The 23,003-nt window shown below is 38.4% G+C and overlaps 2 protein-coding genes across 4 annotated transcripts in view; both read left to right on the top strand.

Moving 5' to 3' along the window:
• The window catches only part of SH3KBP1 (SH3 domain containing kinase binding protein 1), a 436,506-nt gene that overhangs the window by 101,980 nt on the left and 311,523 nt on the right, over nt 1-23,003 (top strand). The window lies entirely within an intron of this gene.
• Nucleotides 6,833-15,657, top strand: LOC114906039 (RAD52 motif-containing protein 1-like). Of its 2 annotated transcripts, XM_029240523.1 has the most exons (7): nt 6,833-6,928; nt 7,309-7,488; nt 10,621-10,743; nt 11,120-11,306; nt 12,278-12,361; nt 14,008-14,093; nt 15,556-15,657. In XM_029240523.1, the coding sequence occupies exons 1-7, from the start codon at nt 6,833-6,835 to the stop codon at nt 15,655-15,657; spliced, it is 858 nt and encodes a 285-aa protein (XP_029096356.1). The 2 variants fall into 2 exon arrangements, with proteins under 2 accessions (XP_029096356.1, XP_029096357.1); XM_029240524.1 differs by lacking the exons at nt 11,120-11,306; nt 12,278-12,361; nt 14,008-14,093.

The raw sequence follows: 23,003 nt of genomic DNA, 5'->3' as shown, positions 1-23,003 counted from the left end.
ATACCTATTTTCCATAGTGGTTTGTACATTTTACATCTCTACCAGCAGTGTATGAGAGTTGCATTTTCTTCACGTTGTGGCCAACACTTGCTATGCTCAGTATTTTTAATTTTAGGTAGTTTACTAAGTGTGTAGTTGTATCTCACTGTAGCATCCCTAACGATTAATCGTGTCAAACATCTTTTCATATGCGTATTTTCCATCTGTATATATTTGAATCTTTGTTCTTTATATATTCTGGAAATTAGTCCTTTATCCAATATGTAAGTTGCTAAGTATTTTCTCCCATTCTGGGATTCATCTTTTCATTCTCTCAGGAGTATCTTTTGCAGGGCAAAAATTCTTAATTTTGATGGTATCTAATTTATCTATTTTTTTTCTTTTATGGATTATGCTTTTGGTGTTGTATCTAAGAAATCTTGCCTAACTCAAGGTCATTTAATTTTTCACCTGTTTTGTTCTGGAAGTTATATAGTTTTATGTTTTACATTTAGATCTTTGAACAAATTTGAGTTCATTTCTGTATATGGTTTGGATGGAGGTTCTATTTTTTTTTGCACCTGTACATTCAATTGTTCCACCATCATTTGTTGAAAAGACTATTGTTTCTCCACTTAAATGCCTTTGAAACTGAAAGTCAGTTGTCCACATCTCTCTACTTCTGAACTTTCTATTCTGTTCCTTTGATCTTTTTGTCTGTCTTTACACTACTATCACAATGTCTTGAAAGTGTAGCTTCATAATGCTTGAAATCAGTTAGTGTTAGTTCTTCAAATTTGTTCTTTTTCAAAGTTGTTTTAGTTATTCTAAATTTTATTTCCATATGAATTTTAGTATTCACTTGTCAATTTCTATAGAAAATCCTACTGGGATTTTGATGTATAAATCAATTAGGGGAGAATTGATATCTTATCAATATTGAATCTTCAGATCCATGAATACATTATATCTCTCCATTTATTTAGGTCTTCCTTAATTTGCCCCAGCAATTTTACAGTTTTCAGTGTGCAAGTCTTTTACATTTTTGGTCAGATTTATTCTAAGTATTTTATATGTTTGATTCTATTATAAGTAGTATTTTAAAACTTTGATCTCTGATTGCTTATTGAGATAAATTAATCTTTTTGTATGTTGATCTTGTACCCTGCAAACTTGATAAACTCATTTATTAGTTCCAGTAGCATTTTTGTAGATTCTATCAGGTTTTCTACATAAACATGTTATCTGCACATAAAAAATAGTTTTACTTCTTCCTTTCCATTCTGAACATCTCTTTTTTTTTGTTGCCCTATTGCACTGGCTAGAACCTTCAGTGAAATGTCAAATAGAAGTAATGAGAGCAGACATCCTTGCCTTTGTCCTGATACTGGAGAGAAAGTACGTTGTCCTTCACCATTAAATATGATGTTAGGTTTTTTGTAGAAGTCACTTATCAAGTTGAGGAAGTCTCCTTCCATTCCTAGTCTACTGAGGGCTGTTTTTTTTTTTTTAATCAGGAATGGATGTTAGATTCTTTCATTCTTTTCCTGCATCTATTGCAATGATTATGTGATTTTCCTTTCTTTTCTTAATTTTTTAAATTTATTTTTGGCTGCATTGGGTCTTCATTGCTATACGCAGCCTTTCTCTAGTTGTGGAGAGCAGGGACTACTCTTCATTGCAGTATGCAGGCTTCTCATTGCGGTGGCTTCTCTTGTTGCGAAGCATGGGCTCTAGGTGCACGGGCTTCACTAGTTTTGGCACATGGGCTCAGTAGTTGTGGTTCACAGGCTCTAGAGCACAGGTTCATTAGTTGTGGTGCACGGGCTTAGTTGCTCCATGGCATGTGGGATCTTCCTGGAACAGGGCTGAAACCCATGTCCCCTGCACTGGCAGGTGGATTCTTAACCACTGCCCCACCAGAGATGTCCTGATTTTTCTTTTCTAGTGTACTAAGTTGGGTAAATTGATTTTCAAATATTAAACCAACCTTTCATTTTTGAGATAAACCCAATTAGTCGTGATGTATCATCTTTTTATATATTATTGGATTTGATATGCTAAAATTTTGTTATGAATTTTTGCCTCTGTGTTCATGAGATATATTGGTCTATAGTTTTCTTGTAATGTCATTGTCTAATCTTGATACGGTGAAAGTTGGCCTTATAAATAAGTTGGGAAGTATTCCCTTCTCTTCAACTTTCTGGTAGAGCTTGTGTAGAATTGGCATTATATTATTCTTTAAATGTTCAGTGGAATTTATCAGTTAAGCCACCGGGACTTGAAGCTTTCTTTGTTCGAAGGTTTTAAACTGCACATCCAATTTCTTTAATATCTGTATTCTTGAATAAACTTTAGTAGTGACTGTCTTTCAAGGAATTTGTCCATTTCATCTTGAATTTATTGGTATAAAGTATTCTATATATTCTCTTATTATCCTTTTAATATCTATAGTATTTTTCTGTTTTCCATTTTATTTATTTCTACTTTGATCTTTATTGTGTTCTTTCTTCTCTTACTCTGTGATTAATTTGCTCTCATTTTCCCAGATTAAGGTGGAATTTGAGGAAGCTGAGTACAGCGTTAGCAATATCCCACATGTTGATATATTATGTTTTCAGTTTAGTGAGTTCAGAATAGTTTCTGATTTCCCTTTTGATTTCTTCTTTGACCACAAAGTTACTCAGAAGTGTGTTGTTTAGTTTCCAAATATTTGGAGCTTTTTCGTATTTGTTAATTTCTAATTTATTTCCATTGTGGTCAGACACATATATTGAATGACTAAAATCCTTTAAAAATTTTTAAAAGTATTTTTGTTAAGTTACTTTTTTGGCTGTGTTGGGTCTTTGTTGCTTTCCTGGGCTTTCTCTAGTTGCGGAGAGCAGGGACTACTGTTCAATGCAGTGCACCGGCTTCTCATTGGATGACTTCTCTTGTTGCAGAGCACAGGCTCTAGGTGTGTGGGCATCAGTAGTTGTGGCACACAGGCTTTAGAATGCAGGCTTAGTAGTTTTGGCATACGGGCTTTGTTGCTCCGCGGCATGTGGGATCTTCCTGGACCAGGGATGAACCCGTGTCCCCTGCATTGGCAGGCAGATTCTTAACCACTGAACCACCAGGGAAGTCCCAATTCCAGTATTCTTAATCTTCTGTGTAGATCCATATTCCAATCTGGTGTCATTTTCCTTCTGCTTAAAAATACTTCTTTTAACATTCCTTATAGTGAAACTGTACTAGTAATGAATTCTTTCACCTTTTGTATGTCTGAGACAGTCTTTATTTTGCTTTTGTTTTGACAGATCTGGGTATAGAATTCTAGCTTGATAGAATTCAATTTACTACTTTAAAGATGTTATTTCACTGAGTTCTCATTTACATTGTTTCCCAAAAAATTCTGTTGTCATTGTTATCTTTGTTCCTCTGTATGTATTGTGTAGTTTTTTTTCCTCTGGCTGCTTTTAAATTTTTCTCTTTATTGCTGGTTTTGAGCAATTTGATTATTTTTTGTGCTTTTGTGTAGTTTTGTCCATGTTTCTTATGCTTAAATTTCATTGAGCTTCTTGAATTTGTGGGTTTATAGTGTTTACCAATTTGGAAAAATTATGGCTATTATTTCTTCAAATTTTTGAAATTTCTCGTCTCCTTCATGGACTCTAAGTGCACATGTATTAGGCCACTTGAAGTTGTTGCACAACTCACTAATGCTCTATTCATTTTTGTTGTTGTTTTGTTTTGTCACTCTTTTTGTTTCATGTTGGATAGTTTCTATTACTATGCCTTATGCTCACTGACCGTTTCTTCTGCAGTGTCTAATCTCCCATTAAGCTCGTTCAATATCTTTTTCATTTAGGCATGGTGTTTAATCTCTAGAAGCTCAATTTGGGTCTGTTTTACATTTTCCATGACTGTACTTAACATTTTCAGTGTATAGTCTGGGTTTTTTAACATATGAAATACAGTTATAATAACATTTCTTCATGTATAATAACTTTTTAAATGTTTAATGTCAATTCTAACATCTGTATAGATTATGGGTTAGTTTTGATTGATTGGCTTTTCTCCTCAGTATGGGTCATATTTTCCTACTTCTTTGCATGCTTGCCAATTTTTCATATGGTCCCCGATATTGTGAGTTTTATTTTCTTGTGTGCTATATATATTTATATTCCTGTAAAATGCTTGGGCTTTGTTTTGGGTGAAATTAAGTTACTCAAAACAATTTTATTCTTTTAGGTCTAGCTTTTAAGATTCGTTGTGTAGGAGTCCAAGTAGCCTTTAGTCTGGAGCTCATTATTTGCAACTACTGAGACAAGTCTTTTCTGAGTATCATGAGGTTTTCCAGTTTGACTTGTAAGAACAGGTATTATTCCTACAACCCTGTGTGATATCCAGTTATTCTTATTATTAATCCTTTCATGTGTTTCTTTTCCTGGCATCAAGTAATTCCTCACACAAATGTACTGACCAATACTTTGCTGAATTCTCAAGAGATCCCTCTGCATATCTCCAGACTTCTTTGTCTGTGCACTTCTTTTCTCTCTGGTAGTCTGCTTTGTGAACTCTAGTTACCCTGGTTTTCCCAGACTCTCAGCTCCATTTCCTCAGTCAGGGAATCCACTAGTCTCTGCCTGGACGTCTCTTCCCTGTACCATGACCTGGAAACTCTCTCAGAGAAGTAAGTTAGGGCAAATATAGGGATCACTTCATTTATTTCCCATCTCCTGGGGATCACTGAACTTTATTGCCTGAGGTCCAGTTTCTTGAAAACTGTTCTTTCATATGTTCTGTCTGATGATTTCATTGTTTCAGGTGGGAGGTTAAACTGGGCCTTGTTACTTCATCTTGGCCAGAAGCCAATAGCATTCAAGTCTTTTTTCTTTTGATACAGGGTCCAATTAAAGATTAGGCATTGCATGTCATGTCTTTGTTTCCTTTAATCTAGAATATTTCCCTACTATTTTTTTTGGTCTTTTATGACATTGGTATTTTTGAACAATCTAAGCCAGTTATCTTGTAAATTGCCCCACAATCTGGATTTGTCTGTTTCCTCATTAGATTCAAAGTAAATATTTTGGGGAAGAATACTAAGTAGGTGATGTATTCTTCATACTTCATCACTTCAGGTGGCCCAGTGCTAAGTTTGATCACTTGATTAAGGTGGTATCTTCCGTATCTCTCCATTGTAAAATTATTTTTCACCTTGGTAATTGATAAATCATATGTGGGGTGACACTTTGGGATCAGTGAAGATCCTACTTTCAACCAACTCTTCACCCAACTGTGCATCAATGATAATCCTTGTCTGAATCGATTATTACATTGATAGATGCAAAATGACACTTTTCTAATTCTATCATTCCTTTTGCATTTATTAGTTGACATTATTCTCTAAAGAAGAGCTCCCCCACTTTTCATTTTGAGTATCATTATGAACTCATGTGCTTTTTTAAAAAATTAACTATGTTATTCCCTATTATACTGATAATGTTATTCTTTGGAATGTTCCTTTTGTCCAGATTTGGCCAATGCAATCTCTGTTATTGTTTAACCACAGGATGCTTTTTTATTACTAGAATAATTTCTAATATATTAATACTCACAGATAGGACCTGAGAAAGGGACTTCAGAAGGTGCAATATTATTCATACTCTTCTTAGATGTTTGCCTTGTTCCTGTGTACTCTCAACCCAAAGTGAGGCTTTCGGGTTGGAAGGAGATACTTCTGAATTAAACTACAGATCAATGTCACCGTATTCTAATCCCTATTCCCTTTTTTCTAGGCATACCGTGCCTACTGCCATCCTAATCTCTCCTCCTCTATATTTATTTACAACAGTCAAGAGGAGCAATTGGCCAACAGGCCCCTATCCAGTTCTGCAGTCCATATGCCCCAAGAACTCCTTTTTGCACTGGTCTGTGGTGGCCTTGGCCTACCTCTTCTACCTACTCAAGTATCTCTTTTACCATGAATTTAATTACCTATGTTTCCATTTGTAGGATCTTACCTACCGTATGGCCTGCTGCCTCTGCCAATTTAAAAATATTATTGAGGTTGTCTGTAAGACATTCAAGCTACGTTGTGACAGTGAATGCCTGACAGATGTCACACGTTGTGGTGAGTCTCAATTGCAGGATAATAAATTTTTAATTTAATATTTTAGTCAATGATGATAAATTTTAAAACTAATGATGTAATTGCATTATTTTAATTCATTCATTCAGAGTTCCAGCTCCCTAAGTTTCTAAGAACTACCCCTTTGCTAAAAATCAGATTCTTGGTTACATTATTAAGCTAATAATAACTCAGTTACATTGTTAGCTTAATAATATAAGGGATCTGCATAGTTAAAGGAACAAGAGAAAGGAATCCAAGGGGGAAGGGAATTAACATTAATGGCCACATATTCTATGCTGTGCTCTCTGCAAATGAGAACTTATTGATATAGTGCATCACAGTTTGTAAACTGATTTTATATACATTAGGTCTCAAGTACCTTGTGTCTTATAGGACAGGTGTAAATATATTTTTGTTTATTTTGTTTGTTTCTGCAATTTTATAAAGGGTACAAGTGATGCTGTTTTATGTTCTATTTAGAGCCTGAGAGTTTCTGGTTCCATAACCAGAAGCTGCTACCTAGTCCTTCTAATGGAACGGAGAGTTAGTTTATTCTTAGACTGTCAAGCTCTAAACGTGCTCTGAATCTCAAGCTTTTCTATCCACAAAACACTCAGGGGCTTTCAACTATTTTTCTATGTATTAGATTTATTGGCACTAACTTTTTAAAAAGCACGGGTGCACGTTCGCTGGTGCAGTCCGCTTGCGCCCCGAGCAGCGCACGCGCGGTGATGTAGGATGCTGCACTTCGTACCTTTCGCGGTTCCCTTCGGGGGTGACGAAAGCTTGCTGGTGTGGGAGCTGAGCTCTCGACCCACGGCCGAGGCCTTGCAAGTGAGACGAGCCGGAGCGGAGGGAGGGGTGGAGGAAGCTGCCCCGCGCCCCAGTAACTGGGCGCCCCGGGGTACTGCTTCAGCACCTCATCTGCCTGTGGTCTCCGCTGAGAGGAATCTTAGTTCCAGAGACGACCTGAGCAGTCAGCTCGCTCCCATAGATTTTTGAGACATAGTTCCCAACAGAAGGCATTGCCTCCTAATGCTTCTCGAAGCTTAGGATTTCAGAGGGAAACTTGTTCATGAAATGAGAAGTGTTTGGAGTAGCAGGCTCACCACAGTTTCCTGTGCCAAAGGGCTGGGGGAATATAAGGGAATGGGCGGTTTGGTTTCCTGGGCCTGAAATTTCCTGCACTTACTTAGCGTGGGACCACCCTACAGCGTTCTCTGTTCACAGTCTTCTCCCGGTTTGGCCTCCTGTATTTGGTCCGAGTCTTCCCAAACGCAACAGTGGCCAGTTCTGGGTTCTTTGCCATCATCAAGTTTTATTCAGCAAGGGATGCCCACAGAGCCCAAAAGGCATGCAACCAGAAGCAGCTTTTTCAGACATCTCCAGTGAAGGTGGGTCCAAATGTTGAATTCCTCGCTCTACTGGGATGAAGTGCTGAATTTAAAACTAATAGGCCATCGGGAATTCCCTGGCGGTCCAGTGGTTAGGACTCTGCACTTTCACTGCTGAGGGCCCGGGTTCAATGCCTGGTCTGGGAACTAAGGTCCCGGTGGGGGGTGGGGGAAGGCCAGCGTTTGTACAGCACTGTGGTGTTCAGAATGCTCTCAGATGCACTGCTCCACTGATCCCCCAGTTCCCTAGTTGTTTCTTTCTTTTTCTTAGATGAAGAAACTCGAACTCAGGATGGTTAAGTGACTTACTTAAGGTTCATGACAGTAAATGTGGAAACTAGAGGCCAAACCGAAACTTAACGGATGTTAAACCCCATGTCATTTTATGCTGCCCCTTAATTTAAGAAATCTTCACAAGAGTCTTCCTTATATTTACTTTTATGTGGATTTTAAATGTGTGAGGTTGACAATTTTTAAAATTAATTAATTTATTTATTTTTGGCTGCATTGGGTCTTGTTGCTGCGCGCCGCTTTCTCTATTTGCGGCGAGCAGGGGCTGCTCTTTGTTGCGGGGCGTGAGCTTCTCATCGCGATGGCTTCTCTTGTTGCAGAGCACGGTTTCTAGGCACGCAGTCTTCAGTAGTTTTGGCTCACAGGCTCTAGAGCACAGGCTCAGTAGTTGTGGCACACGGGCTTAGTTGCTCTGCGGCATGTGGGATCTTCCTGGACCAGGGATCGAACCCGTGTCCCCTGCACTGGCAGGTGGACTCAACAATTGTGCCACCAGGGAAGTCCCGAGCTTGACAAACTTTTGTCAGATGTAACATAAAGGAGGCTTCATCATCATCATCACTCTCAAACTGCCTATTCAGAACTCCCTTCAGATTCCAGAAAATGGTTAAAATATTCTTTAATGCATTGTAGAAACCTTATTTCATATCAACATGCCATCCAATTTTACTTCCCCAGAACTATCATTTCATTATGTGCCTCCATTCAGCCACCATTCCTTTTTCAAGGACCTTTTCAATTCCTCTGAATAAGTGAGTGAGGCTTAGATTTCCCAGACCTTTCCCTTTATAATTGTGTGTCTTCTCTGATTGGCTTCTTGTTCTGGCTACTTCCTACTGACCTTGCTGCCTATTCTCACCCATATTTCTTTACTCACTGATTTCACCTTTATTGAATCTGAGAACTCTCCTCAGATGTGACTCCAGGTACACTACCTCCCACTTCTGTACCCTGTTTAACATCCTTTTCAATCCTGGCTGTACTCCCTGGGATTGAAATGATTTTGTGTCAGACATTCTTTAATTTGCAGACCCTGCGACCATTTCACATAACCACTCAGATATTACAGATGGTCCTGGAAAGATTATGAAACAGTTACTTGGTATCAGTTGTGAGTAATGAGTTCTTTTCTTATATTGGACATTAAGACCATTCCATAAGCGTAGGTTGTGACATTTTCACAGCATAAAGCCCATCACTGATAGCGTAATGAAGAAAATGTTCTACAAGTCACTATAGAGTTGAGAGGAAAGGGCATTCGTATTAGATTTCTTTATTTAATGCAGAGCCTTAGTTTATAACCCACAACCCCGAAATTGTTTCCTACATTGCTTATGCGTTCTTTTTCAGTTTTATTTATTTATTTGGTTGCAGCAGGCGGGCTCTTTAGTTGCGGCTCAAGGGCTCCCCAGTTGTGGCATGTGGGCTCCCCAGTTGCAGCAGGCAGGCTCCTTTAGTTGTGGCTTGCAGGCTCCTTAAATGTGGCATGCGAACTCTTAGTTGCAGCATGCATGTGAGACCTAGTTCCCTGACCAGGGATCGGACCCGGGTCACCTGCATTGGGACCAAAGAGTCTTAACCAATGCACCAGCACGGAAGTTCCAATCATGTGTTATTTTATTCATTGGCAGCTATACATACTTCTTATCTTTTTTCCCCTGTGTTTTTTATAAATACAGAAAAGAGAATAATATCTTAAAATAAAATGAAGGAAAGACCTAATGTATCTGAGTTTTTCTCAGTAGCATGAAGGGAAATGTTTGCCGGCAAGAACTGTGGCAAGTTTATCCAAGATGTGAACTGTCTCTACTACCCAGGGGCTCAGAGCCCTTCTGAAGCTTCCTAATTCTCCAGGACAGCTCCATTATGACTCACCGCACAGGACCTAGCCTCCCATGTGACACTCAACATTTAAAAATTAGTCTTCATTTCTCTTTCCCAGCAGGCAGCTTCAGTTGGAGAAAGTAATTTCATTTTCTTATGTACTCATTCATTCACTCAGTCAACAGACCATCACTCCTCTATTATATGCCAAGATCTATGCTTGTTTCTGGTAACAAGGAAAGAATAATATATGGTTCCTTCAAACACTTAAGGAGCTAATAAACTAGTGAGAGAGGAAGATACACAAACAAATCAATAAAGAATTAACAATGCTTTGACCTTATTTGTATTATTTGAATTTTTATGACTATATTTATATGCTATACCCTGTTCAAAATGGAAATAGACATTTAAGAAAGAACTAGTGATGTAAAAAATCCACAGTAATATGTAAGTTCTTTAGGGAGTTAAGACTGGAAATATTTGCACTCTCAAAGAAGCTTGTTAATGCAGATGAACCTCTAATTCTTTTCGTTGCTTCATTTACATTTATAGAGGTATACGTATTCCCTCTTCTAACAGGGGTTAGTAACTTGGGGAGGGGGTGCTACAGATTAAGGTCCTAATTCAGTGGCAGGTCCATCTTATCTCCTCTTCAGGTCATATTCTCAAGCAGGAGCTACAGGATGAGACAAGTAAAACAGTTCACTTCCTTTGCTTACCCCCAACCCCATAATAGGCTTCTGCTGGGCTTCCTTGGTTGCTTTCATCATCACTTTCACCACCAGAGGTCAGGGAAGCTTCCGGTTAATCAGGGGCCCTGGAAATGATGCAGAAAACTACTGACTTAAAAATAATAAATAACATTTATTTAGGAATCATTGTGAACTCATTGCTTAAAATGTCCTACTTAATCTTCACAACCACTCTATAAAATTGTTATTGATAAATCTCAGGTATATCCAAAATAAGTCTCTATGTAGGGTGGTGATATTTTTAGGTCTTTTATGTCTTTAGGTTCGTCTCGGCACCAGACATAAGGCGGTTCAACATAATACACTTGCCCTAAACAGCTCCAGATGCCAAGAATTGGCAAATTACTACTTTGGTTTCCATGGGTGGTCTAAAAGGATCATCAAGGTAAACTCTGTAGATTTTCTTTGACTAACCAGACTCTTTTCAACATTGAACTCCTAGACTTTAGAGAGAAGAATAGAACAGGGCTATGGGGAGGAGATGTGAGAGACTTCCACATGGAAGTATCTGAGCATTGGCCTGCCACCTAGAATTAGTGATAATCTCAATGACTTGGATGGTGGTGTCCATAATTTTCTCCAGTATTTGTATGGTATATCATAAAAAAATAGTGGTCCATATCTAGTCGTTCATTAGCAAGTCTCAGTTGATTTTGAAGCTATAGCATACCTAAACTATTACCTGGGATTGCTGGAGTTTAGTATTTATTTCTAACAACAGTATATGTTGAAGTCTAGCCTTTAATTCAAAATCCTAACAGCTTCGGGATCTTTATAACCTTGAAGAAAGGGAAAATGAAGATATTGTGACACCACTTCAGAAGCAAAGCCTGAAGTTCTGCTGTGCTTTAGAGGTGGTGTTCACCTCCCACGAGTGCAGGAGTCCCGGAGTTGGCATGGCTGAGGAACCTTTGGATAAGTTGGAGGAAGGTCTGTTTTCCAGTATGTGTGTGTGTGGGGAGGTGAGGGAGTGGGATTTCTCTTTTTTCCTTTCCTTCTGAAACTCAACTTTTCAGATACATCATCATCTTTTCTAAGCAACCAAAGCCCTGGGAAGAATTTTTCTGCCCGACAATATAGGTTTTTATCTTAGGCAATACCTGACAGCACCTTAAACTTTAGAATTTTAGTACTGACTGCCTGCCAAGAAGCTTAGGAGGAGGGAAAATTAGTTAGTTCTTTTGTTTGTTTTGTTTTTGCTTTTGTTAATAATTTGTTTTGTACTAAAATAGTCCTTCAAATGCACATGTCTTCTGGCCTTCAGTTATCTCAACAAAATCATTGTCTAAAGATTGAAATAAACTCTTGTGGAAGGGTTCAGTCCTTTGCCTCCTATAGAAGGGCCTGAGAGGAAAAAGTAAATGTAGATCCCTAGAAAGGGGATTCTGATTGGTACTGAGTTTTTTCCTAGAATCCATGGCACTTGGGCTTAGGGTTTTAAGTCAGAGGCAGGGCTGTTAGCGAATGGGGTGGAGGAGGCTCCACCATCCACCTGAGTGGGTGATGGTTGAGTAGAGGCCAGATCATCTGCACTACAATCAAATCTATCTCACTGTATGAATCCAGCCTTTTACACGCAGAAGAGCAGGGTCTGTATCATTGTAGCCTCAGCTTGTCCATTTGAAATCTGTGAGTAATATGAGATTTGTGTCACGTTCTTGGTTTGCATTTCCCGTCTAGTATTTTAGGAAATTCCAGAATACATCCGAGCAGTAAAAATGTGCCATGCCAGGGTATACCTGCAACGGAGACATTCACCCGTACCCCAGTGTTGTGCCTGCCCTTAATCACTGAGATAATGATGTAAGAATCACAGATGCATTTTTAGTTTTAAACATATAACCTAGAAATCAGTTATTCATATAGGCATTTTAAATTCATCTGTTTTGGTTGGATTTAGGGTCATTATCATTCCTTAGGGTTACCTGGGAAGGTAACCCAGAAACTTGCTATTCAGAAAGCTATGACAGATGCATTCCAGAAATTGCTTATTGTGGTTTTAGGTAAGACCTTTTTGATTGTCGTTGAAGTGCTTCAGTTGCAGTGAGCAAATAAACTTATTTGAAAAGTTAATTGGATGAAAATAATGGTTATCTACGACATTGCTTATTCTTTCATTCACCAGATGCTTTCACAGCAGCAGTCTTACATTTGTTCTTTGTGGCATTTATGAGAAAAACGACAGCAAATATTATTGTCCCCAGTGTTTAGATGTAGAATCACTTGCCTCAGTTCATACAGAAAGTGCTTGATCCAGTTCTCCCTCAATTGCTTGCTTATCAAACAGAATAGTGTAGTGATTATAAGCCTTGGACACCTGTGTTTGAGTCCTAACTTTGTCTCTTAGATTTTGTTGTTGTTGCAATTTTAGGTTTTTCCAGCCAGAGACATTTGAAGGTATTTAATATCTCTAAGCTGCAATTTCTTTATCTGCGAATAGGGTTAGTAATTCAGCTTACCACCAAATCGGGGATATTGTAAGAGTAAATGAGATGATGAATGTAAAAATCTTAGAACTATGCCTGAAACATAGTAAGCAGACAAAGTATATTGACTATTATTTTTACCGTTGTTTCCTTGTTGAAGAGTTTATGAGATTATGTTTTTGGAATCAGTTTAATTTCAGTTTTCATTTCTGATATATTGGGTGAATATGATTCTTATATAATAATTGGCTATGTTTTTGTGAGCCTTGAAAGTGGTCATGCTATTGAATAGCGTTGATTGTGTTCCTTATCGAGTTATACAGTGGTGAGTATGGCACAGGCTGTGCCCAAAGGAAACTTTATGATTAATAGATTCCCGGAACAGAATTCCACCCCTGCTTTACAGCCCTGCAGGCTGAGAGACTGAGAAATCCTAGCGAAGTTGTCAGAGAGCTTATTTGCTTGTAAGAGTTGACCCTGGATTGGTCTTGGCCTTCCAACCTGGGCAGTCCTTCCAGTGAAGTTTGACTTCCCTGGTCATCAGGCAGAATCTCCATCAGCTGTCAACTCTGGGTAACAACCTTTAAGAACCAAACTAAATGCCTGGGTTGTTTGTGCCTAACGTGCCAAGGTACTCCTTATATGTACACAAAACTCCTTAGATCAAAAAGCCTGGTGGCTCTAGCTGGCCTTGAGGAAAGCTGTATTGTCCAAAGGGTACGTGGGCCAGTTTCTGCCAGTAGAGTGTTCAAATGCTCTCTCTCTCTGTCTCTGTCTCCGAAGCTTTTTTCATTGTATCTGGTAGAATTTTGGTCCCAAGGAGTAGGCACTTGCCTTGCTTCTAATAGGAAGTATCTATTATAGTCCAGTGGTATCTATCCCAAGTTTGAACTCACTTTGACCCATACCTAATGCCTTCCTATTTAATTGTATTGTGATTGAACATTTTTGTTTCCACAGCTTTTAATTTCTATGTCCTTATTCCTTAGTTCTTATTTCTAAGATCATAAAGTTTTTGAACCAAAGTTGATGCTTCTTATATATGTTTTCACAAATAATTATGATAAAAACTGAAGTGTCAGATGAGGGAACTTCTAGGAAAATGCTCTTATTTTCTGCTTCTAGAAATCAAAAGAATGTCTAATTATTCGGTGCTACCATTGTATACAGGAAGTTTTAGAACAAGAAAACTTCTGAATTGATCCTTGTTAACTTGATTTCAGAAAGTGGTAAAACAGCTGTGGCATATAGACCCTGTGAAGAGGTCACAGATGCTAGAACCAAAGAGGAACTACAGGATTTCATTCAAGTATGTGGAGATAAAAACTCAAGGGGTACACAGCCAGTGTAGCCATAATTCAAAACAACCAGCAGGATTTGGAAGACTTGGGCATGTCTACTCAGCTCTGTCTTCCTTAGGGAAATGTGAAACTCTGAAAGTGCTTTTGAGGCAGGGAATTTCTAGGACTTTTCCAAGTCCCGAGCCTTGTCTCTCGCCCCTTATTTGAAGTTTGAAGAGCAGGATTGAGGACCATCAGTGTACGTCTACAGTTGTGGACACAGGAGAAGACAGAGGCCTTTTAGAACTCCCCTCAAATAGAATTGCAGGGACTTGGGAACAAAGTAACTATGGTCTTAAGTGTGATTATGCTACACTGTTTAAAAACTATTCATGCCTTTCAAGTAAGGTATATTACTCAGATCTCAACATCTTTATATATCTTGTGTTAAATATTTTGCCAAAGAACCTTACTGTAAACCAGTTATGTGGATACCTCGAATTAGGGATTAAGTTGTCAATGTAATATCTAAAAGAAAACATTAATGTACTGCATATAGGATTTTTATTTAAAAGGAGCAAAAAATGTGTTTCATGTCATTGAGAGCTTAATTTGGGGCTAGATTTCTGATTATTTAACTCACCCCAATGTTGCAAAGTTTGTTTTGAAGGGAAGAAAGTAGAGAAAGAAAAGGTGGTTATGTTCTGAAAAATGAAAAAAAAAATTGAAAGTTTTTCCTGTACGAAATAATTATTTTAATTTTAATTCAATTTAAATCAGTCAAGGAAACTTCAAACGTATCCAGGTTTGGGCTTTAAGAAGTCTAGCTTCCTGTGAAATGTGAGAGGAAAGGATTCCGTATTGATACTAAAGATTTTGGAAACCTGATTTTAACAACAGATCCACTCCTAAATGAGGCCAATCTTGGAATCAGTTCCATTTAGAAACCATTATGTGCTAGGCACTGGAGATAAGATGAAGCTTCTTCTCTCTTGGAATTTAGGTGTTAAAGGTGTACCATATAATTAAAAAGGACTAAAATTAAATCGATTATGAAAAGGACTGTGAAGAAAGTAAACTGAGTGCTAGTTACAGTATTTCAAGGAAATTACTTAACATGCTGACTTTAACATTCTAAGTGTCTTCTCCATGTGTTCACACAGGGTAGACCTCTGAAAAGTGACACTGTAGTTTTTTCTAGATTAATGGCTCTGTTGAGACAAGGTGGGATGGGGGAAGTTTTCCCATGCTAATGTAAAGGGCCATTCACTTGGTTTTAGACTCTCCTTCCCAGAATGAATTGCTCACCTGCCCCAAACCCCTCCTACAGAAATTCTGGAGTCATCACTGATTCAGTGGTGACCCCTAATAATAGAGTGGTGAATGAATAATGAGACGTGAATACTGAGAGTTTGGAGGAAATGGCAACATTTTAGCATAATTGTAAGGAGTGTCCCCCTCCCACCACCCTAACTGGTGCTCACTTTGCAGGTCAGCTACTTTTCTTGTCAGCCATGTGGCCAAAGGGAGGAAGAGTGTCTCTCAGACTTCAGCTTTCAGGAGGAAGTGTTCAGATTGCCAGAACTGGACTAGCACTTTTGAATTTCCCAGAGTGCCAGGTCCTTTGGTTTTCTCGGGAATCTCTGCATCCTTCCCAACCCCCCCTCCACCCCTGGGCTGCTGGAGACACCCATTAGAATGGCTCAAATGTGAACAATGACAAGAACAAATTCTGTAGGGGTGGTGGAATAACTTGTTCACAACATAGGCCTGGTCCTGTTGGAATTAGGATTCTTTAATTTTGGCGTCCTGGGATAGCAGCTCTTTTTAGGCCTGAGAAGGAACAGCTCAGGGGTGTACAACAATTTCAGATGAAACTAACTAATATTCAATGACTATCTCTAACTACTCGGTTGTTGATTTCTATTAGTCATCATTCTCCTGGTTTTAGCTCTGATGTGGGGATTACAGAGGAGTCAACATTTAAATCTTCATAATCTGTGTATTTGTAGCTTCAGTATCATTACTGACCCATAGTTTTTTTATGGTTTGGGAAGAGTTATTGATTTCATGTATCATGTAAAGGATTCACAATGATGATAGAGCAGCTAAGATTACAATAATGCCTAGTAAATTGTTCACATTTTCTCTACCTGTGCATCGATTGTATATATATGAATCACTTTAGACGTCAATATTAGTGAAATAATATAGAGGACTAGAGAACTTATTTTAAAAATCATTATTGTGTGATGATGAAAATGTAAAAGTTCTTCCATAATCGGTGATGTTGTGTCTTGAGAGCCTAGATGAAATTGATATGCCTTACTGACATACCGGATTTTAGCCTATGATTTAACTTTGACAAAGCTACATCACTTTTTACTTTTATCTCATTTATTGAGAAAGACATAATTGTTATGCTGTTGGCTTGAAACTGCTTGAAAAGGACTTGAGTCCTTCCTTATTTTACATTTACATAGGTAGGATCTTGAAACATAGGATATGATGTAGGGCGTTCGTGTAACCATTCTAGGTTAGGAGTAGAAGTTTCCACTGCTAAGACTTCTTGCTTAGACGCAAATGCTTTTCAAAGTATGAAGATTATTAGCATTACCGCTGCTACTGAGATGAATGAGCCTAAGACAAAATACTTCATGTTGTGTGTGCCTCAGGGTACTCAGACTAACGTAGTGACATCCCTGAGAGGCCAAGAAAGCGCTGCAGGAAGTCATATTTACTACTACAAATATACTTATGAAGTGAATTTTTGCTCATGCTGAGTTAACTGTATAACCTGAGAATAGTGGGAATCAGTGTAGGAAGCCTCCTATAATATTGAAGACTGCTCCCGTGGACATTAGGTGATGGAAGTGTGCTACTACATAGTATGTATCCTGGAGGACATTGTCTGGGGGTGAGTTGGCTAAGATGATTCCTGTCAAACCACCTACTGTAAAAAGAAAAACTAAAGCCTAAAACTCATAATATAATGGGAGGTCATATAGTATTACCTCCGTGAACAGTTGCTAACCAGGGACTTCCATGGTGACGCAGTGGTTAAGAATTCACCTGCCAATGCAGGGGACACGGGTTCGAGCCCTCGTCTGGGAAGATTCCACATGCCGCGGAGCAAAAACCTGTGCGACGCAACCACTGAACCTGCCCTCTAGAGCCCGCGAGCCACAACTACTGAAGTCCACGTGCCTAGAGGCCGTGCTCTGCAACAAGAGAAGCCACTGCAATGAAAAGGCCGCGCACCACAACGAAGAGTAGCTGCCACTCATCTCAAGCAGAGAAAGCCCACGTGCAGCAACCAAGACCCAACGCAGACAAAAAAAAAAAAAAAAAAAGAAAGAAAAATTAAAGAAAGAGTTGCTAATCAGCTGGATACTTTTACTCCTGCAGGGATAGAAGTAATTACGGTAGCTGATGCAAAGTATGCTCCTGAGTCGACAGCTATCCCTATGGTAAACATATGATGGGCCCACAAGAGAAATCCTAAAAAGCCAGTGGACATGACTCATACTATTCCCAAATAGCTGAAAGGCACTTTTTGTCCTAAATAGTATGTAATGATATGTGAGTTTATAACAAACCCTGGTAGGCCATGAATGCAGTCTTCAGGGTGACGAAAGAATCAAAACAGGTGTTGGTATAGGATTCGGTCTCCTCCTGCAGGGTCAAAGAAAGTAGTGTTGAGATTTCTATCTCTTAACAGTATGGCAATTCTGGCTGCTCGGACTGACACTGGTAATTATAGTAATATGGCTATAGTTGGGGAAGATTAAACTAATAGTGGTGTTTGGTATTGGGATATGACTGCTGGTTTTGTATGAAAGACTATAGTAATAAAAGTAATAATACCAAGAATTGGAGAGACACCTGCTAAATGTAAGGTGAAAATGGTTAGGTCGACAGAGGCTCCTGCATGGGCCAGATTGCAGGCTAGAGCTGAATATGGGATTCCACTGGTACCAGAACCAGCTTCTACTATTGGTGATATGAGTAGGAGTAAGAATGATAGGGGAAGTAGTCAAAAGTTTACTTGATTTTTTGGGGGAAATGCTACCTCAGGTGTCTGAGTTGTTAGTGGCCCAAGTCAGTTTTCAAACCCTGCAATCATAATGGGTACAACTATAAAGAAAATTATTACAAGTGCAGGGACTGTTATGACTACCTTACAGATTTGGACATCTCCAAGTAGCGCTCCAGGTTAGCATAGCTCAGCCTGCATTAATACACTTAAGGTGCTGCCTGCTACTGCAGCTCAAGCACCAAATAGTAAATATAAAATGCTGATAACTTTGTGATTTGTTGAAAATAATCAGCAGTGTATGAACAGAGGTACAATGACTGAGCTAGCATTAGACTGTAAATGTAAAGACAGAGATTGAGCCCTCTTTCTCGAAAACCCTGTGGTGAATCAACAAATTGAATTGTAACTTCAGAGAAGCAGCTTAAACTTCTGCCGGTGATTTTCCTGCCTTTTTTTTCTTTCTCAAATGAAGCAGAAGTAGACTGAAGCCAGTTGACTAGAGGATTTGCCTGTTAACTAAAGTTTCCTGGGGTTAAAAGTCATCAATCTCGTAAAGATTTGGCTTAATTACAATGTTTGCTTTACATTCAATTGATGTAGGATGAAGTCTTGCAATCCTTAGTTTTAGGAATTAAGTAAATTTTACTTGTTTAGGGTTATGAAAGCTCTTGGTCTCAACTGACCTAAATTCCTAGTCCAGCACCGATAGAATGGGTGTTATGTGTAGGAATCGTGTGGATATTATGATTGGTAATGATAAGAAGGTTATTTCTTTGTATGTTCAAATTGTTTTATTTTTGTGTTGTTTAATGAAGGGAACATAGTTAGTGATGTGGAGTACGTTAGCTGCAAGTAGAAATATATGTTGAGGACTGCTATGATGTCTATTAGTGTTGGTAGAATGATGTTATCATTTTTGTTATCTCTTGGATAATTACTCATTCGGATAAAAACCCTGATAGTGATGGGTGATGTCCTAATGATACTATAATGGTGAGGAAAAGGACTGGGATGGGAGGTGTTTTATCTCATGTGTGCGATAATGATACTCTTGTAGTACATGATCTGGGCATAAATAAGAAGAAGAGAGTGTTGTTATGATATAAGTTAGTATGTTGAGGATTGTTATAGTTGGAATATACTTTATAATAGCTGTTATTCATCCTATATGGGCAATTGATGAGGAGGGTGTAATTTTTTCCAGGTGAGTATGGCTAAGTCTGCCTCAGCCTCCAGCTATAATATCACTATGATTAATACTATATTTAGCTTGATGGATGGTGACATGTGATATAAAACTGATAGCGGTGCAATTTTTTCAGGCTGATAGCATCTGGCCTGCTGTTCGTGGGATACCTTGTGCGACTTCAGGCACTCAGAAGTGAAATGGGGAAAGTCCTACTTTTGTGACAAGCGCGATTGTCATGAGGGTGGATGCTGCTGGATTAAAGATTTTTGTTATTCATTGTGTTCTTTGACCACAGTATATTAGATTAATGATAATAGCCATTATAAGTAGTATTGATGTGGTGGATTGTTTCAGGAAATATTTGTTGGATGCTTCTGTAGCTTATGGGTTCGTGTTATTTATTAGAATGGGGATCTCATTAACCAGTGTGAGCTTGTTATACAATTACGTTTCCTGAGAAAATGGTCAGTAAAATGATAGTAAAAACAAAGAGAGTTTATTAGTACAGGAAGGATATACGACAACATTTTGGGGGTATGGGCCTGAAGCTTACTTAGAGAACATTACTATATAGAATGTGGTGTAAAGTGGTAGCATGGAGAATGTAAAATTCTTAGGAAGAATTCAATTCCAGGAATAAGAGCACTGAAACCTCTATGGTTTACTCTATCAAAGTAACTCTTTTGTCAGACATATTTCTTAAGTTTGTGGTGGGTTGCCTGGTATAATGACATGTAGTGAAAACTCTCATATACATAGGGCTAATGTTAGTAGTAAAAAAACTTTTTATAAGAGATGTATACGTTGATCATATCAAAATTCTGGGTAGGATGCTCAAATTCATAGAAAGGAGATTGTTAGATGTGTTTTAATGATGACTTGGGCTGTATATAACTCTGGCACCTAGGGATTGTCGAATGCTCCTAAAAATAGATTGTTGTGGAAATGTTTATTATAAGGAAATTGACGTATTCTCTAGGAAGGACGGGGTGAATGGGCCTGCTACATTTTCTACATTGAAGACATATACAGGTTTTGATTCTACTTCTGTTAAATCAAGTGGGCCTTCATTGGATTTCTGCTACTGCAGAGATAATCAAATTCTGGGTAGGGGTCAGGAGAAAATTAGTCATAGGTGTTGTCGTGTAATAATTACTGTTGAAAGTGTTAATGATCCATTTATCAGTAAGACTGAGAATGGAATAACTGCTACATTACTTCATATGAGATTGTGTGTGCTACTGTCCCTAGAGCTCCAGTGAGTGGGTATTTTGAATGTGAAGCTCATCCAGATCTGAGGATGGAATAAATGGCTCGGTGTGATATGGCTAATATAAATAATATACCTACATTTATATTAATTAGTGGATAAGATATGGGAAGAGGAATTCATGTTGTGAGAGCCAGGGTTAAGGCTAGCATTGGGGCAATAATATATAAATCGATGATGTTGATGGACACAGTGGTTCTTTAATAAGTAATTTGAATGCCTCAGCAATGGGTTGTAATAATCCATGGGGGCTGATGATTTTTGGCCCTTTCTGGATTTATATATAGCCTAGGATTTTCCATTTAGTTAATATGAGGAATGCTCTGGTGAATTAAATTGGGTCATTTGTGAAAGAATGTTGATTATAAACATATTCTTAGGAAGAGGACTTGAACCAGTGCAGATAAAGGTTTCAGTTTTACATAATTACTGGGCTCTGCCACCGTAACAAACCCGGTTCTACAGTAGGGTATGTATAAATTAATTGAATGTAGATTATATCATCATTTAGTTTGCAGACATTTTGTAAAGAAAGCTGAATTGCTCTTGGCCTTTCATACTGGAAGAAATCTGCAATAGACAGAAAGCAACCAGGATGACTCCAGTCTGAACTCAGATCATGTGAGACTTTAATCGTTGAACAAACAGACAATTAATAGCAGTTATACCATTGAAATGTCGTGATCCATCATCAACGTCATAAACCATATTGCCGATATGAACTCCAGAATACAATTACACTGTTATCCCTAGTAAAACTTGCTCCGTTGATCAGTGTTTTTAAGAACAGGTGATAAAGCATTTTGACTAGCTGGTCTAAATTTTAATCACTCAGAGGTGGTTTTATTCTCCAAAAAATAAATGGTGCACGGACTCAAGGTGCACTGGCTTCAGTAGTTGTGGCGCACAGGCTCAGTAGTTGTGGCCCACTGGCTTAGTTGCTCCGTGGCACGTGGTATCTTCCCGGACCAGGGATTGAACCCGTGTCCCCTGCATTGGCAGGCGAATTCTTAAGCACTGCATCACCAGGGAAGTCCCAGAATCGCAGTCTCCCTTTTAATATACCTTAAGCCCAAAGAATCCATGGAAAATTGTTACAGAAAATAAGACAAAATATTGTAAGGACTATAACAGAAGCATATAGTACACAGTTCATATAGACACATCCCAAGCAGTTACAAAGTATATTAAAAGGGAGGCTGCAATTCTATTTTTTTTATTATTTTTTTAACATCTTTATTGGAGTATAATTGCTTTACAATGATGTGTTATTTTCTGCTTTATAACAAAGTGAATCAGTTATACATATGCATATGTTCCCATATTTCTTCCCTCTTGCATCTCCCTCCCTCCCACTCTCTCTATCCCACCCCTCTAGGTGGTCACAAAGCACCCAGCTGCTCTCCCTGTGCTATGCGGCAGAGGGAGGCTGCAATTTTAAAAGAATGAGATAAATTATACCCACAAACTCCCAATCTTTCCTGAAACGTTGCAATCTGAAACCCTATTGTAGGAAGCAGAAGATTCCAGGAGACATTCTACAAATGAAGGACTCTAAACCCTGTGGATGGATAAGGAATTCTGGAAGGAAGGTATCCTCTCCGAAGGAGAGCAGGTTCCTATACTTCTCTAACATCACATCCCTGTACAATTCCCACTGATCTTGGTCCAGGCATCCTCACTCCTCTTGAGAGAAGTCTATGGCCATATCCTGGAATGGCAGCAGTCCCTGAAATTAAAAGTACACATGCCATGTGGTCACGGGAAGAGTTCACGATGTGACCCAAGAAGAAAACAGCAAGCTAAGAGAACTGGTTTTAATTTAGAAGTGTGTCTTCAATTATCACAAATATATATATATATATATTTTTTTTACAAAGTAACTTTCTCTACCTTATTTCTAACTACAAGAAAAGAGTATGGCATGTGATTCACAAAACCAGTATAAAGACTATACTTATCTGGAAAAGAAATGATAAAATGATTGTTTCAACAGAGGCATATGCATTTTTGAATGTTTTATTTATATCAAATTGGATAAAATATGTGTATTTCTCAGACAGAAAAGACATGTCGAGGTGGAAATGTACTTTGCAACTATTCATGGGTACACAAGTACACTGGGGAGATTGTAAAAGTGCAGATTATGATTCAGTAGGTCCGGTGGGCGTGAGTTCTATTTTTTTAACAAGCTCATTTTTAACTAGTGATGCCACAGTCTCTGATCCATTAACGACAATTGTGAATAGCAGAGACACAATTAGAAAGGTAAAAATTCATATTTAATTTTGAGCTTAAAGTGTTTCATGGATTTTACACCTTTAATAGGATAGTAAGCACAGCAGCAACAATCTTTGTGAATATTTACTAAAGACCGTGTATCTTTCTAACTATTTTGTGTAGGATTCCAGGAAAAAGGCCTGGGCTGCGGTCAAAGTGGC

Source organism: Monodon monoceros, unplaced genomic scaffold (genome assembly GCF_005190385.1).
Source record: "Monodon monoceros isolate NGI ecotype Baffin Bay Population unplaced genomic scaffold, NGI_Narwhal_1 Super_Scaffold_22, whole genome shotgun sequence".
NCBI lineage: Eukaryota > Metazoa > Chordata > Mammalia > Artiodactyla > Monodontidae > Monodon > Monodon monoceros.
Note: the sequence above shows the minus strand (reverse complement) of the source record. Positions and strands in the feature narration are given on the sequence as shown.

Excerpts from the sequence above, each read along its gene's own strand:
- LOC114906039 (XM_029240523.1), top strand. The coding sequence starts at position 6,833 with ATGCTGCACTTCGTACCTTTCGCGGTTCCCTTCGGGGGTGACGAAAGC. Across the intron at positions 6,929-7,308 it reads CCACGGCCGAGGCCTTGCAA|CGTTCTCTGTTCACAGTCTT; the intron begins GTGAGACGAGCC and ends ACCACCCTACAG. Across the intron at positions 11,307-12,277 it reads AGGTCTGTTTTCCAGTATGT|GGTTACCTGGGAAGGTAACC; the intron begins GTGTGTGTGGGG and ends ATCATTCCTTAG.